The sequence below is a fragment of the Lonchura striata genome, chromosome 2 (genome assembly GCF_046129695.1).
Source record: "Lonchura striata isolate bLonStr1 chromosome 2, bLonStr1.mat, whole genome shotgun sequence".
Lineage (NCBI taxonomy): Eukaryota > Metazoa > Chordata > Aves > Passeriformes > Estrildidae > Lonchura > Lonchura striata.
Window position 1 is genome coordinate 63,419,957 of NC_134604.1, and position 21,777 is coordinate 63,441,733.

At 42.1% G+C, this 21,777-nt stretch overlaps 1 protein-coding gene across 2 annotated transcripts in view; it reads left to right on the forward strand.

Moving 5' to 3' along the window:
- Positions 1-17,453, forward strand: part of WDFY2 (WD repeat and FYVE domain containing 2) — a 57,592-nt gene extending 40,139 nt beyond the window's left edge. Inside the window, exons 4-12 of one of the 2 annotated variants that reach the window (XM_021526595.3) lie at positions 2,367-2,421; positions 7,064-7,214; positions 8,632-8,744; positions 9,654-9,780; positions 11,664-11,769; positions 14,390-14,491; positions 15,129-15,259; positions 15,597-15,705; positions 16,343-17,453. In XM_021526595.3, the coding sequence (XP_021382270.1) occupies positions 2,367-2,421; positions 7,064-7,214; positions 8,632-8,744; positions 9,654-9,780; positions 11,664-11,769; positions 14,390-14,491; positions 15,129-15,259; positions 15,597-15,705; positions 16,343-16,372 (924 nt within the window). In that variant the 3' untranslated portion in view covers positions 16,373-17,453. Of the gene's footprint in view, positions 1-2,366; positions 2,422-7,063; positions 7,215-8,631; positions 8,745-9,653; positions 9,781-11,663; positions 11,770-14,389; positions 14,492-15,128; positions 15,327-15,596; positions 15,706-16,342 lie in introns of those variants that run through there. The other variant, XR_013339494.1, reaches the window with a different exon arrangement.
- The last annotated feature ends 4,324 nt before the right edge of the window (positions 17,454-21,777 follow it).

Below are 21,777 nucleotides of genomic sequence, written 5' to 3' on the forward strand. Positions count from 1 at the left end.
CAAAGAAGAAAATTATATGCAAGAAGTCTTTGGGGGAAAGAAATATTATATCCAGTATTTAGATTAACTGAAACTGTGTTTATCTTGTACTATATTTATCTTTATTTTGGATGGAGCAGTATATTGATAGTACATAGCTGTGGTTTATATTAAAGAATACAGTGGTAATCAATACTAGGATACACCTTACAAACTGCACATGTTTGATTTATTATATTATAATGGAGATATTCAAAAGTCTTTTCAGTCTTCTAATGAAACTGTGGGGCTCTTTGGATCATAAAACAGAATAGCAACATCAAATTTGTTGAGAGAAAAATGCAAATAAAAGTGAGAATGCAATCCACTCTCTACATCCCACCTGAAGTCACCAGCATCTGTGTGCCACTGCAGTCAGAGACAAGGACAGCCAAATTAGTGGGAAAGGCAGACATACCTTCCCATCAAGTGTTGCAGCAATTAGAGCAATTTCTCTTTAGGTAACAGTAGCAGAAAGTTAGCATTCTAGCAAAGGGTCCTGCTTCAAATAGGCTTTGTAGTGAAGCACTTTATGCAGTGATATAGCATTCTTCAGGCCGTGGTTAAGGAAAACAAGTTCCCCTGTTAGTACCTGGAAGGGTTTAGCAGATTTTAAACTTTCTGTGGTTTGTAGAGATAGGATGACCCTGGTATAGAAATCCAGCTGACTTAGTTTATTTGTTACTGCTGTTGAAGTAACACTCCCCACTGTAGTCCTCAGCTGCCGAGAAACCTCCTGGGAGCTGGAGCAGATTAAGGAAAGGAAGATAAAGTAGAGCGATTTAAGAGAATGTATTTGTAACAACTTTGTGAACAGAAACCTAGAGAGAGCAGAATACATAGCTGCCTCAAGTCACTCACAGTTGTTTTTCTGGAAGCTGGGATCTGTAGATGTGCCACAGATGAGTACTGTAAGCTCTCCACCTTGGTGCCAAGCAGTAGATGTGATGTGTTTGAATAATTCTGGTGCTGAAGGCCAGGCAGATTACCTGCAGTGACCCAACAGAAAATGCAGAGTGACTCCTTTTTAAATTGTACTTTGGAAGCTGGGGGAAATACTGGCTTGTTGGGGGTTAGAATGCCCTTTGCTCTTTAGCATTAAGCATTTGGTTATATTTGGCTGTTGATCAATTTGGTTTGCCTTAAACATGGCGTGTAGACTTCTGAAGTCCAGTTTTCTCTAGTGCTTTTGGCATGTGCACAAGAACATTTCACAATGATATGTTTATCAAATTAACTTATTTTGTGTTTCTAATGTTTATTTTAGTTTTCCAAACTATTTCAGGTTAAATGAGTTAGGTTTTACTTCTTATGTCCTCTAGGCAGATTAGCACAGGGAGTTTCTGTGTATCTTGCTATAAATTATTAAATTTATGTGGTTTTTCACTCCCTCATTTTTTACTTTGTGTTTCTTTAAATATGTGATGCATGTACATAGATACCTGACAGCTCTCTGAAAGCTACTTCATTCAGTGCTGCTACCCTTTGCTTGAGTGTTTCCTCCGGAGAGATGTTACAATGGTAGTGACCATTCTGTTTCCCCAGTTCTGAGTAACTCTCCTCTTCAAAACAATCTGCAGGAGCACCTGGGTGGTCAGTGAGTTTAACCACCTGGGGTTTTTTCAGGAGCTGAGGCTGCCATGCAGACTCTTAGCTGCCATGCTCAACATTTTTTCATGCAAAAGCCATATTTGAAGTTGAACAGCAGCACCAAGACAATGGAGCCTGTCCCTATAGGTGTGCTTTTGTCTGGACACAGACAAGTTTGGGTTTCTGTTTGTCTGAAGCACTGAGAGGCTTTTTAACAGAAACCTGAAATGCATTCCATTCCTGTCATGTATTGTTGGTACCTAGCCTGGACTGAGCAATTTGGAGGGTCTCTTACATATTTATATTGCATTTCCTGAGTGTTCAGGTTGGTGTAGTTAGTGCATGCACACACATGGATACACGTGTATATGCAAACATACATGTGGGCACACACAGCTGCACACACGTGTAGCTTTGTGCCCAGGCAGTCCTGAGCAGCAGGTGTTCACCAGGTCTCAGATTCCTTATTTTGTGGCACCTCAGCTCACAGCCAGTCATTTCTGTCAGCTTTTTTGGCTTCTTTTTAATAGTTCCTCTTTTATCCATTCCATTCAGAAGCACTCATAATATTGTCCTAGGCAGCTTTAAAAGGTGAAACACTTCAGAGGTTTAGGTACTCAAAATTATTAAAAGTATAGATAGGTCTGTGGTTCTAAAGAAGGGAGAGTTTACCTAGGCAGAGTAGTCAAATGTAAAGAGTCTCAAATACTTTATGTCTCTAAGCCCTGTTTGTTTTGTTTTTTCTTTCCCTCCCTCAGGAATTCATTTTATCGGAAGATTACAACAAGATGACACTAGTGAAAAGTTACCAGGGTAAGAACCATGATCCATGTTAATTGGTTTGTATTGTCATTATTTTTTGTTAATGTTTTCTTAAGGAGTATGAATGGAAAACTTCCCTTTACAATGATAGATCTTTTGAAACTAATATAAATCCTGGTTTTATCAATAGATCTATAATGTGTTTTGTTTCGAGATTACAAGATTTTTAAAAGAGCTGTTTCATGTTTTGTTTTTCCTTTTAAATATTCCTTTGGAATATGGCAGTAGATAGCAAACCATCCACATTTGAGGAATAGGAGTTTTAATTTTCAATCTTCAGTAATCCAGTGTATCTACTGAAACAACTTAGGTAACTAACCCATCTCTTAAGGCTGAAGCTTTTGGGGTTAATTTGGTTATATTTCAGTAACTGTCAGTTCTATTAACCACAAGATTATCAATGAATACCTCTCCTATTAAAAGGTCAAGAAATGCCAGTCCATACCTTTTCTAATTAGAGTCTGGTGTTCACTAATGTGATTTTTTCAGAAACCTAGCTATTTGTCCTATATCCTCATATATCCTATATCCAATGCATCTTCCTCAATGGTCCAGTAGGACTCCCTCCACAATCCTATCCCTGCAGTGCACCTTTATCACATGGCCATACAAAGTTTTGGGGTTGGTATAAGCATCTTGGTAAAACCCTGGGCAAGGAAAAATTAAAATTAAAAAGGAACAGGTGGTTTTGTTTGGTATGGTGACCTTCTAGTGGTTCATTTGCTAAAAGTCTTACTTTGAAAAAGTTCTGCTTAAAGTTTTCAAATAACACCTTTATGTTCTTCAAAAGTATTTTAGGGGAAGTAAGTACTTTTATTTAGCCTACAAAGTGGTTAAATAGTGATAGTAAATGGCTTTAGCTGAATCATGCTGGCTGGTTTTGTGTTTGCTAGCCTTGTAAATGGTCAACAGTGCTCTTGTGCAGTGACTGGTGGGCTGTTGATCATCTCCCACAGTAAGGCATTATTATAAATAGCTGAGGCTGCTGTAGTGATTAAAGAACATTTATTGTGTCTTTAAAGGCCATGAATGTGTTGGCTAAATGATCCTCTGTGACATGGAATGACAGCACATGGATAGGCTGTGCTTTGGTCTTGGTTGGGGTGTACGGCCAGGTCTGGTGGCTTATGGAGCCTGGCCTTGGCAGTGTACGTGGCTGGACATGTTCTGTGGAGGTTTTGCTGCAACAGTGTGTCTGAAGTTGTGAAATCTTATTTCTTGAAAGAGATTTCAATGCAAAGATGGGGGATGTGACACAGGATTAGTCAGGACTCCAGGATGGGTCTTGTGGCATTGGCCTCCTGCAGGCACTGACTCATTCCCTTGCATAATGAGGAGTAGTACAAGCGTTTGATCAGTGCCATTTGGGATGCCCTGGGAAATTAATTTCTTTCATTGTGTGTCTGTCTCTCATATCATCATCCTATCTTCTTCGGTCACAGTACCAGGTGAAAGTGTGCTCTCTTCCTGGGCAACTCCTGCATTCCTCCAAGAAACCTTTCCTTCCCCTCAGCAGCCTTGGATTCCAGCCCCTCACAAGCTGGTCCATATGGCTGTTGATATTTCCCATTCTTTTTGGCATTCTGTACCCTGCTTCTTGCAACTGGACCATCTTGCCATGCTCCCTCTGGATGAGATAACAGCTCCTGGTTTAGTGTTTTATTTAATTTACTTTTTTTTTTTATTATTATGTATTTATTTATTTGACACACACTTTTTCTGCCTTGCCAGATTTGTAGGCCTGCTTCTGCCCCATGCTTTGTGCAGCCTGCCTGTTTCAAGGGCGTCTCTCTGGCCCTCTGCTTTCAGGCTAGCTCATGTCACGCCCTTACTTCTGCTTTCTCCTAAGCACAGCCTCTTCACTTGTGCTTTTCTTGCTCATGCTAAGCTTTTTTTCTTCCTGGCAATTTCCACCTCTGTCTTGGTGTTTGCTCATACTTTTTACTGTTATAACCTCTCAGAACAGCTTCTTTCCCAGCATTGTGTGGTTGTGCACTGGCCATGCTTCTCAGACTTGCCTTTATGCACAGGACTGACCCTCCATTTCATTTGCTGACATCTTGCTATGCACCTCCTGGCTGCTGCTTCTTTTCTCTGGGCACAGCCTCTCCATCCTCTCTCCAACCTGCTCTCCGCATAGTGCTTGCTGCTGCTTTCTCATAGAGGAGAGCAGTCACCCTGCTTCCTCTGCCCTCCAGCTGCACATGGACCTGTGCCCTTCTCCTCTCTGCTGCTTCTCTCCCTTCTACACCACATAATTTTTCCCCACAAATGGCTGTCTTCTCATTCTGGCTCACACTGCTCTTGCCTGGTGCCTGTTGGGAATTTTCCTGTGCTGTGATCACATTCACACTCCATCCCCCATTTCCATCCTGCTGTTGTTGCAAATGAACAGCTTTGGAATTGTTTGCTCCACATATTTTCTGCATACAAATAAATGGTGAGCAAATCTTCAATACATGAAGGGCCAGCTTTTTGTTTGCTGCTTCAAGACTCTGAACCTGTGCTAATCCTAGGGCCCAGACCCCTTCCATACTCTATCAGCTTTCAATCTTCTGATATTTTGCTTCTTTAAGCCTTACATGAGTCAAATTCCCTCTTAATGACAAGTGACTTTCTATTTGCATTTATCTTCTCTTTGCTCCTTTATTTAGATGATCTACACTGTGCACTTTCACTTGTTTGAGATATATCTGCCATCAGTGCATGTGTGTGGTCCACCAGCTAATATGTGCAGGTGGGCAACAGAGTGATAAATTGAAAGCTCTTTTTGGGAAGGGAGGATAAGCAAAGCTGTCATGTACACCCCATTCATCTCTTGGCAAGTACCATTTTTTCATGTCTAGTCCTTACTTGCCAGAAAGAGCTGCCTCAGCATCCACAGGCAGTACTTCTATCAAAAATTACAAGCCTCATCTTTTAGAAGTTTTAGGAAGCAGAAGGAGATTAGGAGAGTTGGGTGATGCCAGCTATCCTCACAACCAATTCAAACCATAAAAAGCTGTTGCTAGCAGTAGCATTTCCCACATGCTGAGAAAACATTCCTGGACAGGCCTTGAGCGCTCTGATCTCAGCCAGCTTTGCCCATCCCATGGAAATACATAAGTGTGTCTGGCATTGATGGTTCACACAAGCTCCTGGAACACCTGTGAGCCCATGAGGTGCCTGTGGCAGCAGTTATGTCCCTCTCCAAGTGCAGCACTCCACTGGCTGGTGCAGGTGTTCCCAGAGAGAGCAACACATGGGTAAAGATAAGCATGAGCCACCCAGCGGGCCACTGAATTTCTTCCCAGAGAAAGCAAGGGTAAAGAGGAGATGGGATCTATTTGAAATAGTTCAAGTGACTCCTGCATGGTCCCCATCCTTTTATCTGGAATGTAAAAGTATGTGGAAATTATAGCCAAAATCTGAGGTCTTCTAATGGGCAAGGATCAAAGCATCTGGGCACAGTTCACACCTGACACTTTGGTTTAGCTGCCAATCACTATTATGGCAAGCTGTGTCAATACATCTATTGACTTTTCTGCTCAGGGAATCTCACTCTGAAAAACAAGTGTGGATCAGGGCTGGTATTGGCTCTTGGGAGCCTCCTCTTCTTTCCTACAGGTAGTTCTCCCTTGTGGGGTTTGAACACAGCTCTTATATATGCTGCATATTCGTATAGGGCAGACAGCAATCTCCCTGTACTGATCTGAGGTGATTCTCTGCATTTCAGATGGAGGCTTGGGGATGGTTTTTAAGCTTCTAAACATATTCAATCTATTTTTGTGTCAGCTTTTACACAAACAAATACAAGCAGTCTGTTTTGTGTGACACATGTTGCTTTGTTTTAGAACAGTAATCAATAAACCAGCAGGGCTATACATTGAGGAGTATGGCATTCACCATTAAGTTACAGCTGGCAATAGTTCTGTATGTCTTTCCAGCCACTTGTTTTATTAGAATATCAGCTCAATCAGCACTTCATGGTCATGACCAAGCCCACTGGTCATTCATAGAAAAAATAGCATGTGTTCCCTTGTTTTAGTAAGACTTTTTTATGGCTTTATTTTGGTAGCAGTAGAAACTTATTTCTTCAGCTGTTTTATGCATCTACCACACCTGTGATATTTTCTTTTATTTAAAATTTATTCCAGTAACCTATTAATGCTGAAACTTCCCTTTGGTGCAGCATTGTGCCTGTGCTGTAACTTAGTGTTCTGTTGGGGTACCACAGCCCAGATCCATCAAAACTGTACAGCAAGAGGAGCAGCAGTGTAGGCATTTTCACTGCTGTCAAAAAACTAGCTCAAAAGAGATTTAAATGGAACCCCAAGTCCAATCCACAGTGGTAGCTTTGTTAGTGATGATACAATGATGGAGGGAAAACTTGTGGTGTTGTAGAAGATAAATACCTGCAATAGGCATGGAAGGAGTTAAGTCTTGCTTCCTTTCTTTCTCATGCAAGCACTGAACATGCAGAGCAGGGACCCTACAAGCTTCCATGGGAGCTGATGTCAACAGGATTATTAAACACCAGCTGCTTCTGTGGGGAGGTGTGAGTGGAGGAGTTGGGTGCAGTTGGTATTTGCAATGGTTGTCTGCCCCCATGTTCTTTGCAATGTGATTATACATCTGTCTGCTTAACTTTCAGCTCATCAAAGCAGGGTCATCATGATTCTGTTTGTCCTGGAGATGGAGTGGGTGTTGAGCACCGGGCAAGACAAGCACTTCACGTGGCACTGTTCGGAGAGCGGCCAGCGGCTGGGGGGGTACCGCACCAGCGCGGGCGCCTGCGGCCTGCAGTATCCTCTGCTGAGCTCTCAGTTCTATTTCTGCTCTTTGGCACCCAAACAGCCCTTTAGTTTATTTGTCTAGTTGTCCTCCAAATTTTGTGCCCTGTATGGATTCAGTGCTTTGTGAGAGAAACTGTTATTTAAAGCCAATTTAAAAAACCGTCAGTTCTCCTTGCTTCGTCTCCTTAATGCGTTGTGGCATATTTAGGTCTAAGCATTTTTGAGCACCACAATGGGCAATCTGCAACCTATTGTGGTCAGCTATTGTAATAAATATGGATAGGGTCTTCATTTAAACATGCAGTGCATGCTTTCTTCAGAGGATTAATGGTAGCAAAAGTAGATTGGTGAGCAGGTAAGAGTGCCTGTGTGTATGCATGGTAAAAATTAAATTACTTTAATAAAAAATAATGAGCACTTGTCCTTCACTCTGGAACTGCTCACTATGTATTGGGAATTTGGGTTAACTAAAGAGTAAATTACTCCAGAAATGGCACTCAGGTGGCTTATTCACGTAGAGCTGCCCCAGCTGCCTGACAATAAGAGAAATATTAATTCAGCTTTATTGCAAATGAAAAGGGAAATGGAAAAGTATGAGCTCTTAGACTGAAAACAGGGGTTAGCATAAACAGACTTTTTAATGCCCCAGAGTGTATGTGGTATAGGTGATGCATGTTTTGCTAATTCATGAGGAGTAATACTGACTGAAAATTATTGTTTCAAGATGGACTTGCTTTATATGATCTGGTAATTCAGCCAATCTAAATGGCAGAAAGACTGAACTTACTTTCTAATTTATTGATAAATATTTTTGAAAGCAAGATGCAAGAATTTGCCTTGTGTTCCCTAAATCTCACTGGAGAATGGCCAATTTTGACTGCTTAAAGTTCTGGAGGACAATTTAATTTGGGCCATCTGGTTATGATGGTGGAGGGCAATGGAAGCAGTGGAAGGCAGAATCATTGGTAAATACTGCAAAAATATTTGGCATAACCAGGAAGAGGTTTGGGTTTTTTTGTTCTGCAGTGTCACGTGTACTTAAAATCAGTACTCCTTTGTATTTTGTATAATTTTGGGTAGGGAGAGAGTGAATACCATCCAACTCTAGCGCTTGAGTTACAAAGCCTGAGGGGACACTTATGCTCATGGCAAAGGGCTACTTCAATGGTGTTTCATAACAAAACCACGAATTGTGTCCTAGAATAGTCTTGTTTTTTTCTCACCCAGGGGTACTGCACTATTAGTATGAACAGGTATGAGCATTATTAAGATGAACAGGTGCCTGCAAGTACTCTCTGAATACCTTCTTGAGATTGGAGCACTATTCACAAGATTGCAGTATACTCATGTCAAAAGAATTAGCAAGCCATGAAAAGAATGCAAAGCTCGTGTGAATAATATGTTTTCCTCAGCATCTATCCTTCAGATTTGATGTAGAAACTCGGCACGTGTTTGTTGGTGACCATTCTGGGCAAGTGACCATCCTCAAACTAGAGCAAGAATCTTGCAGCCTTGTCACCACATTTAAGGGACACACAGGTAAGGCCTCAGGAGGAGACCCAGAAAGGTGCTCAGGAGGGTCTTCATTTGTGCTTAGCATCATGATGTTTTGACTGTCCTGTGATACACTAGGAAGGCTTGTGTCAGTGCTTAGCATGGAAGGGACATAGCTCTTGAACTGTCTCAGCAGTTTAGGGAAGCTGTATTGGTAAAAACAATAGTGATCAGAGCTCTAAGAAGAACACATCTGGCAGAAAATGCCACAATCAGTAGCTGCTAATTAAAGCAGAGTGAGACTTGAACAAGTTGTGGTAGTTCTGGGAGGGAGAAAGGATGCTGCTAAAGGCAAGATTTGTATTGGCAGACACTTCATCCCAAGTGGACTAGGCACAGCTTGGAGACACTAAATGCTTGTTTCACTGCTGGGACTTGTGCTGCATCACCCTTTGAAAAGAGCAAGCCTGGGCATGAGCCTACCATCTAACAGAAGAAATGCTGTCATTCCTCAGCATTTTTATTTCATAGCCCTCCTCCCCTAAGTGCTAATAGCTCAAGATAGCACAATGTATTTCAGTCCTTGTGCTAGGGTACTGAGAAGATGTCCATAGCATTCCACACTTGCTTCTTTTTTAATCCTCTGGAAATTATGGAGGTGGAAAATTGTGTAGCTCCCACTGTGACCATTCTTCTTCCACACTTTACTGCTTAATGGATTCTCCTGTGCAAATGGCAGTGAAGCCCTGTGCCCACAGAAGAGCAGAATGGGGTTTCAGTAGTTTTTCTAGAATGTTATTTTTCCACTGGAAGGCACATGGTTGCATAGTCTTTGCCAAACAGATATGCATTTTAATCACTCCATATTTTTTATTATATCTTTATATTTAGCTACCTTCCAATCTTCCACTTCCTGAAATAAAATGACTGTTTGTGTGTGTGTTCCTATTGCAGGTGGTGTCACTGCTCTCTGCTGGGACCCAATACAGCGAGTTTTATTCTCAGGCAGTTCTGATCATTCCATTATAATGTGGGATATTGGAGGAAGAAAAGGAACAGCCATCGAGCTGCAAGGACATAAGTATGTTCAAAGCCCTTCCTCCTGCTAAATAGGAGAAAAGCTAAATGCAGAACCCACATCTGGAAACAAACAGCCCAAATGTTACAGTCTTCACAAGCCTCAAGCTTGTATGTGTGACTCCCTGTGGTCTGTATACAGCAGGAATAATTTGCTTATAGTAAGTTTTCTAGTGTGGGGGCCCACAGGCTATTTTGAGTCTGCAGAGGGTGGTGAAGGAAAGCACAACATCTGTAGTCCTGAAGGTGTTATGCCAGAGCCTGTGCCTTTGTTGGAAAAAGGAGGCTCCTCAAATGAGCAGCTGCAGGGAAATTCTTGGGTTTTAGGTGTCAAGGTCTTTCCTTCCCCTAGAGGGAGCATCGGGATTGGACAATTAATCCCCTTTTCCTCCGTGCTCTTTCACCTACAGCCTGAATTCGAAGTGATGTGCTTTTACCTTTAACTATAGCAGCCTTCACATCTCCTCAATGCAAAGAGGCATCATCTTTGCAAGTACATTTGCATAGCCATAGATATCTTTGAAGATGGGTGAGCCCGTGCTGGGCATTGATTATACATCAGAATGGCTCTAGTGGCAATGACTCCTCACCTTTTAACTCTGGCAATACAACAAGTTGGTTTTAGAATATTGGGGCTACATACATGTGGGACTTGCACACCAGGCTCAGGTCTGGAGATACAAAATCCCGTGGTGGTTGTGAGCTAACAGCTTCTTACATATTCATGCATTTCTTTTGAGTGATGATGCACTCTGCTGAGTGATTGGGATGCCTCTGGGATTTCAGAACACTGCAGAGCTCTAACTGAAATTACCAGATCAACCTCATACCCTACCAGTGGTGCTTGCTAATGCATCACTACTTGATTTATTGCTGTGGAAATTAGTTCTAATACAAAATTAGCCTCTGGACCTTAATCTGTGAGATGGCTGTCAGCTGGTACTGTACAACACAGCATCCTACGCATCCTGATGGTGCCTCTGGTGTATGCAGGCAGGCACTGTGAAGGGTGGCACTGTTGCCCTGAACTCTCCTATGAATGTATTCCTCTCTTCAGGTTCAGCCATAGGCACAAATAAATGTGTTAGCATGCAAGTCCTTTTGGCAGATAAGACCAGTGGTGGTAGCAAAGGAAACCAAATCTTGGGATGATTTCTAGTCACAGTATGTTCAGTTCCTATGTCTTCACAACCTTGTTTTTTCCATGACAGTGTTGTAGAGTCTTTGTTTCCCAGGTTGTAAACAGCCTGAGATGAGGCCTGAATTTCTTTCTATTATCAAGGACTGAGCCCATCTTTGGGGGTTTAAGCTGAATTGTTCCTCCCATGTTGTTTTTTTCATTAAAAGAAGGAATAGAAACACCTAAATTGTCCACCTTACTGTGAGAAGGCTTAACAATAATTTAGTGTCATTTCTACATTATTTTTCAAACTCTTTATGCTTGTTGGTGTAAAAATAAAATCTTCAGTAGTTTTTCAGTGATTCATTTCTAGATGTTGCAGAGATCTACAAAACAAAGTTGTTACCAACATTCCGCCAAGAAGATATCTTACTGGGGCTGCATTTAAGCATCCAAATGTGTCTTCAGAAGCTGCAACCCTGTTGAGGCTTCCCAGTGCAGCTGGGACCTCCTATCCCAAGAACAGCAAAAACAGTTATCAGAACAAGTCTTTGCTTTTGTGGATGCTGCCCAGATGAGCAAAACACTCATTCTGGTCCCAGTCTGACAGCAAAAACTGATTTGCATCTGATGGATGCCATGTGCAATGAGTGGTGGAGGGAAACATATGGGCAAACCAATGGTTTGTACTGCTTTATTGATGTTCTGTGCTCACTTGTGCAGTAGCCATAGGTGGTTGATTGCTAACTGTCTTGTTTCTTTCTCAGTGATAAAGTTCAGTCTCTCTCCTATGCTCACCACACTCGGCAGCTCATCTCCTGTGGTGCAGACGGGGGAATCGTCGTCTGGAACATGGATGTTGAGAGGCAGGAGGTAGATGCTTAGTTCTTGTCAATTTGGTCTGAAGCAGTCCTGGGAAGAAGGGGCCTTTCTAAAATGTGCAGCTTTCAACCTAAACAAGATCATTGCAAGCTTTAAAAACATTTCTGGACATGCTCCAATTGTTATGCAGCAATTATGTCGTGCCTTTGATAATATGGTACAGGGGAAATCGGCTGGCAGAAATTTGTATTAAATAGGCTGCTAAATGGCTCTTGCACATTACATTACTGCTCTGAAAGATATTCTGTAATGAGGCGATTGAGATGCTCTGCTGTATTTTTCAGCACATCATGAGAAATATCAGTTCAGATGTCAATTAATGGATTGCTTGATTAATTTTGGTTTTAAAAAAGTAAAACAAGAAGACTCTTGGTCATCTCTGGAGAAATGCAATGCAGCATTTCCTTTCCTTGATAAGAGGACATAAGGGTTCAATCTCACCTGTTACTTGGTCTTGATGTAACCACATAGAAGTGGGGTAAATTACGGCTGTACTGATCCAGACTAAGATTTCATCCACACATTCCTAATTGCTTTTGGGCTTCATGGCCAACAAATGTGAACAGGTGCAAAAACACTCCCAGGTCTTTGGCACTGTGGGAGCAGCCCCCACTTGGCAATTTCTGAATCCTGACTCAGAGAGGGGGGAGCAAGCTGTCTGCTGGCTGAGTCAGGCACCAGCCCTGCCCAGGAGCTTGGCAAATCCTGGTGCCATGAGTCACAGCAAACCTGTGCCTTCTTCCTGCAGGGGTAGGTCAGAGGAAGGCTTTTGGCAGCATGGGCTTTCACCAGCTTTGCTGGTCCTCAGCAGTTGGCCTGCATGGATTGAGTGTATCTCCCTTGAGGAAGAAAAAAACACTAAGTGGAAAACTTGATTAAAAAAAAAATACTGAAATAGGTATAGGCAGAAACTAAGCTCCCTTTTTAATGTGACTTGGCATTCCAGTTGACTCTTTTTAATTGCTAATCCAGGGGCCAAGTATGTCATCAGCTCCTAAACTGAAATGAAAGCAGAGCAGTTTCCTCCTTCCCAACAGATGTTTCCTTTTTGCTGCAATTCAAACATCCAGAAATGAAAACCTGGATTTATTTGCTGCCTTCAAAAGGCTACAGTAAGGGTTAAGATTGGCTTGTCACCAAATAGGCAGGAATGCTGTGAGAAAGCTGGTTTAAAATATAGAGGAGGAATATTATTAGCTAAATAAAGGCCAAGCAGCAGGTGCTAATGGTGCACAGCTTTCCCAGACTATGGCTATGTGGGCTTGTTCTTGTTATCAGCAGCACAACAGGGTGTTCTTGGTGCTAAACCATTCCCAAAACATGAATCTTTGAGATTTTAATATCAAACCTTGGTTTTGGGTCCTAAATCACTTTCTTTTGGATTTTGGCTTTTGTATCTTTGCCCTTATTGAAGGATTTCCTCCATGTGATATATGCTCAGTACTCATTTTGTTACTATCAGCCTTTCCCACATTACTGAGATTGTGTTAGAGTCATTTAAGCCATTTTAGCCCTTGATTCTTTATTTTCAACTCAATTTTTAAAAAGCTGCAAGAAGAAGTTTGAAAGATGTTATAAGCTGTTTCTCTGTTAGACTACGAAGTGGTTACTTGTCACAAACAAAATGTTATCTTCATCTGTAGTGTTCAAATGCCCAAGAGATGGAAAGTTATACACAGAGATGTAAATCTGTAGGCATTAAAAAGAAACACTTTTGTGGGTAGAAAATGCAAGGCTTTTCCCCAGCAAAATGAACTGCCTTCAGAATAACTGGCAGAAGAATATGAAGCAGGTGATTGCTTTATTGCTGGGAGTCAAAGCTATTCTGGGAGCTGAGGATCTCAATCCGTCCTTAACTTTGCCTGGCTTTTCTGTTGTTTTTAGTTCTTAATCTCGGCTGTGTTTCTTGCCATTTTAATTTGCAGCATGTGAGAAACCAGTGGCTCTGGCAAGACAACTGCAGTTTGCTAATAGCACTTCTTCACAAAGTATTAAACAATACTTTTGTGTTTATTTAACCTCATAGGTTGATGAGGGAAAGAGCTTGGGTTTGGTTTGGGTCTTAGGCTTGTTCAGGTGAATCATATCTTTCTCATCTCTGTGTGCGATTTGTAGCACAGGCACTTCTGACAGCACCTCTTAAGCTGTTAAAGAAAGAGAGAGTACAAAAACCCCCAACAACATCAGTATATCCCATAACTTCCTTTCCCTTCAGATGATTTGCTTGGCTACTGGAAATACTAATTGATCCCAGATCCCACCAGAGGCAATAGAAGATGGTAAACGCTATCCAGACAGGACAGAACAAAATATTTTTATAGAGAATTGGGTTGTTTCTGTGGTCTTATTGTCAAACTCATGATTTGGATGAGAACTGTTTCTCCCATGTCCTTCAAAGCTAAGCCAAAAAAGACATCCAGGGAACAAATATTATCTTGTCATCATCAACAGCAGTCAAAATGGCTTGTTGCAAAAATGGAGATATTAAATCAAGCTTAGCTGGCCATATTGCCACACACAACACATCTTTTTGTCCTGCCTCTAGGCTCCATTGCAAATTTTTCTACCTGTTGCTGACTTCCACTTTCGTGTTTATGTGTGTGTGTTGCAGACCCCTGAGTGGCTGGATAGTGACTCTTGTCAAAAATGTGACCAGCCTTTCTTCTGGAACTTCAAGCAAATGTGGGACAGTAAGAAAATAGGCCTCAGGCAGGTTTGTATGTGCCTTTTGGTGTGTTAACATGGTGCCATTAGGCTTTTCTCTCATAATGGATTCTAGTAACCTTTTTCCCCCTAAAGCTTTGAGAATTTGTATTTTGTTCTTCCACTAAGTGCTCAGAGGTGGGACAGTGGGTTCCCCTCTGTGGCTTCATTTTGTGGTTGAACTGTTTTTTTTCTAAACAAACCCAATAGCAAATGCATGTAATAGACCTTTGGCTGAGTATATCTGGGGCCTTCCATGACTTTAGCCATGGGGGACTTTGCTCACTGTTAGTCAAGTAAGTTACAGAAAGAAATTTACAGCTGATTTTTGGAGACTGTGCTGGAACCAAAGCTGTTTTCAATGAGATTGGATAAACATATGTACCCGCTCAGGCTGTATTGGGAAAGGCTTACTGTTTTCTATGCTGTGTTTCCTGCCTAGCAGAAGAGGGCTGCAGATTGCAGGCTTTTACTAAAGGGGTGTAGAAGTGCTGCAAGTGCTCATGGAACTTGAGAAATAAGGTGTCTGTGGCAGAGCTGAGCTGCGTCATGTCTTGCTGGAGTGAGATGGAAGAGCCAGTGGACCTGAGCAGTGACCTGGTCTGGGTTTGTGGCCTGAGATGTCTTTCTGCCTGTTTCTCCTGCAGCATCACTGCAGGAAGTGTGGGAAAGCTGTCTGTGGGAAGTGCAGCTCCAAGCGCTCCTCCATCCCGCTGATGGGGTTTGAGTTCGAAGTGAGGGTCTGCGACAGCTGCCACGAGTCCATAACAGATGAGGAGTAAGTGTGGACACTGAGCCAGCTTGCACTCCAACGGGGAAGAACTCCTGCAGCTACAAGGGCCTGGGTGGGTGCAAGGCTCCAGGAGGGAGCAGCCTGGCATGGTGGTCCCTGGGCTTTCTCAGGAGGATAAGGAGGAGATGAAGTCAGGAGGGATAGAGAGCCCCTCATCCCTGTCCCTTTCATGCCAGAAAGGTCTCAAAGTGCTCTTTTATGGAATGGTTGCTGAATTAATGGCTTACAGCAGCAGTCAAATACTTTTTTCCTCAATAGAGAACATTTTGGGATGAAATCCTGCAGTTACAGTTCTTGCTGATTTTTGGATTTCTTTCTTCAGGCGGGCGCCTACAGCTACTTTCCATGACAGCAAGCACAACATTGTTCATGTACACTTTGATGCCACCAGGGGATGGCTGCTGACCTCGGGGACAGACAAGGTTATTAAGGTAGGAGCAAGGAATGTGCTCTAGCTCCTCTACTTCATTTCCCTTCCCTCTCCCATGTGGCTGCGTACCTGCCTTCTTCCACCCAGAGACTTCTCACTTGGGATTGGGATTAGCATTTCTGCCCAATAAGGACCAAGGAGGTCTTGGTCTGTGAAGTTATATCCTGAAGGGGCTGGGACAAGTGCTCACTGTAGCTTTCCTTTGAGGAAGACCAACTGTTTTTCAACATGCTAAATCTCAGTGTGGGTAGGTAAAGAAATAGCTAAAATAATGACTAAGTTATAACAGTTTGAGTAATTTAAAAAAGCAAAACCCTCACAATGTGTTATGATTGTTCTGATCATTGAAGTTAGTAATGTAGTGGGAGTTTTTTTGGTTTCTTTTGAGGCCAGCTATGAACCTGGCTCATACAGGTGAAAGCTGGTGACATACAGAATGTCATTTCATCAGCTTACACCACTCTGACATAAGTGCTGGACAATTAAATCAAATTACTTCAGACTTGTTGCATCCACCTCTAATCATGTTGCCCCTTTGAATTAAACAAGAAGGGTGTAAATTATTTAAAGGTTCTATTTTTACTGAATTTTATTGTCTTTTACCATTATTCATTATGTTGTTTTATTGTATTTAACAGTTGTGGGATATGACACCAGTAGTGTCTTGATGTTACATCAGTGGAACTTGGAAGGTGATATTTACAGAAGAAACGGATTTCCTAACCCTAATTATACTGCAGGAGATAGATAACACTGGGCACATACGGCAGATGAGAAAGGAACTAATGTGTTTACAACAACTTTATGTCCTCTGCTTGATCCAGGCTGAACTTTGCACGAAGACTCTTTCCACTTCTTCTCAAAATATACAAGAAGGTATTTTTTTAACTAACAGTTTGTACGATTTGACTTTGGTTGTCTTGAGTTCGTTTGGAAAAATCTGTGTGCAGTGCAATTTTTAGTTTTTATATTTCAATATGTCAAGATACTTGCTGCTTTGTACAGAGGGTTCTTGGGTTGTGTCTTCCTCTGTGAGTTTTTGGTGTCAACAGACTGTGTAAGGCAATTGGCTCTCCCTGCAGCCAGTACCTGTTGGTTTGGGATATTTCTGCTGACCATGCTCTTTCCAGAGGAGGAAATCCAGGCACGGTCTCTGGGTGCATCACCGAGGAGCTGATGGACTATTGCAATTCCTAAAAGGGCTCTACCATCTACTTGTCCTAGTGGGCATCATCCAGAGAGCATTCATTGGTCTGTATAATCTGCCTGCCTCTTCTTTTGCTGCACAAGTCACAGAACCAGGGGTCAGGTTATTCAGCAACAGATTTCTACAGAAAACTGAAATCGTTTTCCAGCTCAGAGCATTCTAAGGAGTACACAGACTTGTCTGAGTTTGATGATGCTGACAGTCTGATTCAAATGAAATTATTGGCAACAGGAACTTTTGGGAGTGTGTGCATGGAGGGGGGCAGATCTAAAACTGGTCTAGATCTGAAAAGTCTGGTTTATCTCTACCTCTACCTCTACCTTGCACAGCAACATTTCAGCATTTATACCTGTCTGTGTTGTTGAAGATGAATTTTGTTCTTCCTGTTTTTCCATATGGTTAGTCATATTTATTTTTTTAAATGCTGATGGTTTTTATTAATTTTCTCTATAAACCCAGAAGTGATATTGCTGAATGATGCCCATTGTCCTGTTGTCATACTTTACAGTTTCTCTTAAAAATAAACGGTATTCAAAAACCTGGATTGACCAAAATTACCTTTTTGAATGACACTGTCTAGGTGAATAAACTAAAAAAGCTCTTTTGTCCAAAGGGACCATCTCTGAAGAGCCAACTCTCCATTCCATTAATCCATGTTACTTTTTAGCATGGTATTACTCACACACTTCAAAGAAACTGGTGTAGAGAATTTGCTCTGCAAAGGCTTTCCTACATCTCCTGTTTCAGTGGGCCTTGTGGTTGTAGCTGCTGTGACACAGCACATGGGTGGTGCTCAGTCTTGCCCTGTTTTGGACTTCCCTTGGGGAGGCCATGACATTTGCCACTACAGGGCACATTGCTACCTGGAGAAGCCTTGTGTTCTCTCTTGAGAGTGAATGCTGAAAGAAAATAAAGTTTCTCCTTTGATTGCCCAGCAGCAATTCACTTTTGAGGGGAAAAAACTGGTTAGCTCAATCCATTGCATTAATTCTGATCCAGTGAGCTGCTGCAGTAAAGGGTGAGTGGACTTCTGTGTGCACATGACAGGACTGCTGTGTACTTTCAGGGAAAATTCTCTTTTTGAACATCTTGTAACGTGTGATGAAGCATTTTGTAGTCATGTTCTCTGAATTAACACCACCTTGGATTTCCTGGATGTACAGCCTGTTGTTGGTTCTCCTCTAGACAGCATATTTTAAAGCATATTTTCAAATATAATTCACACAGTACTGTTATTTTTCCAACTTGAAAGTTGTTTTCTCAGTCTTCCTGCTTTCTCTCCTGGAAACTAAATGCTTGTTTCCTCTTGGAATGCTTTTCACCAAACCTTGTGCATGTTTTCTGATGACTGAAGCGTTCCTGGCTGTCAAAGCTATGGAAGATGAGCAAGTGGCCTGCCATATTTCATTCTACCTGGAGAACATGTACAAAGCTTTCCTGGACTATGGTGTTCCATGCTCCCTTGGGCTCGGGGCCTTTTGGCCAGAGACCTGACTTGTGCTGTGCAGGGAGTGCATCTCATGGGAACAGAAGCATGGGCACGCTGAAGTGAATTTAAATTGCTGCTTAGTGCTTGGTTCCTGAGGAGACAGCAGTGGCACCAAGGCTGGGACTCCAGCATGAATTGTGCTCACACTGATGGAGTGATGGAGTCAGCAAGCTGAGGATCTGCCCCTGGGTCAGCACCTACTCCTGAACATGTAATGTGCAAACAAATGTGAAGAACTGATTCCAAAGGAGACTACATTTGAGAATGACTTGTTTGGACTGTTCTGCAATAAACTTGTGGCCACATCCCCCTTGTCTTCCAAGGAGTCATGGTTTCAGTGTTGCTTATATGTGGATATGGGGTATGCAAAACAGTTTTGCAGAATTTTCTTGGCTTTTCTCTCTCACTGAATGACCTGCAGGGTTATCTGGATTTAAGCTAAACATCTCCTTATCTTTCAGTTTCAGGACAAACTGCTCTGGGCTTAGAAAATTATATAAGATGCAAGTGAAGCTGAGGGGGAAAGGAAAATTTGTCCCTTTGCATTGCCCTCAAGAGCTGTAATGTAGAGATTATGAAGGGAAAAATAGATGTATCTAATTAATAATTCTTTTACTTTCCAAATGAAGAAAGATTTGAAACTGCGAGGGTTAAAATGCCTGCCTTCCTCTTGTGCTGTGTTAGAGTAGCAATCTCACTTTCTTCTCTCTGCTGCTTAGTTTCTTCTGTGTGCTTCTTCTTGATGCATACGAAAAGGGACCTCAGTTGCCTTACCTTTTTTTTTTTTCCCATTTTGCTTGCTGAATAACAAATCTGAGCTATTTTTATGAATTTCACTATTGGAGGATGGGAGGAGGGTGTGTTTTGATACAGGTGTAAACTATGCAGTGCCACATACCTACACACACTCTTAAATGAAGCTAAGCTCCCTTTCCCTAGGGCTGCTGAAGGGCAGTACCTTGTAGTGATACCTCATGCTGTGAGACAAGGGTCACACAAACCTTGCTAGCCTCTCTCTGCTCTACACATTAGAAAAGGTGATTTTCATTTCTCTTCTTAGCTGGTGCTTCCTTGTGGGAATTGTCCTCCAGAGCATCTGTCTGCTATTCTCGGTTTTAAAATGAGCAGTGTCTGTAGGGCCTAGGCAGGTGATGGGGCAGGTCACATACACAGTGCCTGAGCAGTTTGCTAGAGTCTTGTGTCCCAGGTGGGGCAATCTGAGCACCAAACTTCAGACTTTTTAAGCTGAAAATGTTTAAGTGAAGGGAAAAGAATGTGGGCATCTGCTTGCAATGTGGCATTGATGATCCTCCCATCTACCAGAAGACTTAACGTCATGGTTAGATGTTGAAACAGAGCAATGATAGGGCTACAAGTCAGCCAGTCTGACAGAGGGTAATCCTGGACAGTGACATTGGTGTGCTCCACTGTGAGCACCCTTGTCTGCAGCTGCTTCTTGCAGCCAAGCCCAGGTGACCTCCCTGCTCTGTTCTCCTGAACTTGCAGCCATCACCTGCATGTCAGCATGTGGGCTCTTAGTACCTCAGTACTGGTTACTTCACTTTGCCTGAGAGGGTGGCATGGGCATCTCGGGTACTGGGAAAGGGAGGGATGTGTTCCCTCTGAGTGGGAGAAATGAAACTACTGTATGGAGCCCGGCAAAGGACCACTGAGATGGTGAAAGGTAATGGAGCATATCTGGGAGAGCTGGGACTGTTCATCTTGGAGAAAAGAAGGCTCAGAGGGATCTCATCAGTGTGTATAAATGCCTGAAGGGAGGGTGCAAAGAGAATGCACGGGTGACCAGTGACAGGGCCAGAGGCAATGGGCACAAACAGAAACACAGATTTCCTCGGAACATCAGGAAACCATTTTTACTGCAAGGGTGACTGAGCATGGAAACAGACTGGCCAGGCAGGTAGTTTGTGGGTTCTCTGTCTTTGGAGAAAACACAACTGGACATGACCCTGGCAACCACCTCTAGGTGACCCTGCTTGAGCATGACCAGATGACCTTTGAAGGTTCTTTCCCACCTCAGCCATTCTGTGATTCAAAGTCCATTTAATGCCTGTGTCTACTCTATTGTTTAGAGAAGGAAAAACATAACTGTATTTCCTTAAATCTAAACTACTACCAAATTAGTTACTAACAAATTAGCAAATATTACCTATGTCTGGCCTCGCTGTTCCAAACAGGATTTGCATACCAACAACCGAAGTTCTGTTTTGTAGCACACAGGAAATAGGGCTACCATGTGTGGTTTTACAGGCCATGTCCTTTCCAGGAGACCACATTGAACACAAGGGATGTTTTCAATTAGAAGATGCAACAGTAACAACAAACTTGATCCTTTTTTCAGGATCCATTGATGTGCTGAGTTCCTTCAGTGATGACCTCTTACATAATATTGAAGAGGACAGAGATTTTTCTCTTCAAAATTTCATCTTGTGAATATTGGCAGGAAATCCTTGCTCCTCAGAAATAAAAAAAACAATGTTCCTAGTTTGCCAATAACCTGAAGTTTGGGGATTTGAGATTAACTTCATGTGATCACATGTGACTTTTCATTGCATTTTCCCAGTTTGGGGATTTTCCCTTGTAACCAGTCTTTGACCATGTCTGAAATTGTGTTTGCTGCAGGACACATTGTACTGTTCAGAAGAGAAAGAGATTGAGTTCAATTGAAATTGCTGCCAAGTTGGGACATTGAACTCAAACCAAAATAAAAACAAGGGAGCGAAGTCCTGGCAAAGTCTGTGCAGAGGGTATACCAAGAAAATGTTATCAGCATACAAACAAAACAAAAAAAAAAAAACAAACCAAAACAAAAAGCACCTACAGTATAGAAATGAATATTCATCAGAACTATATAAAGCCAAACCATCCCCCCATCCCAGTACTGTAATCCTGCCAGCAGCCATGGTTCAGATCCAGAAGCCACAAGGAACATAGAGTTGTTCCATCTATGAAGATTTGACTTCCATTTCTTGTTCTTTGGTTCAATTGCCAAATAATATTTACCTACCTCAAGTAGTTTTTTTCAAGGACTGCAGTAAATGCGTAAGCACTTTGATATTAAGAGGATTGGGAAGAGTCACATTACTACTGAGATGGTACAGAAGATGTGTCAGGCCTTATGAAGATTGTCTCTCCAGTTATTTGTTCTTTAGATATTAAATAATCTCAATTTATTAAAGGGGTTATCACCTTTATACTTACATTTTAATCACAAGTCAGGGCTTCCTTCAGATGTGAAAACGCCTTTGCTAACACCCCTATGTTGTCCTGTCCCAAGAAAATTCTGTGAGGTTGCCATGGCCAAGTAATTAAGAAATTTTCACAAACAAGTTCACAACCTCCTTGCTACATCTTTGTCA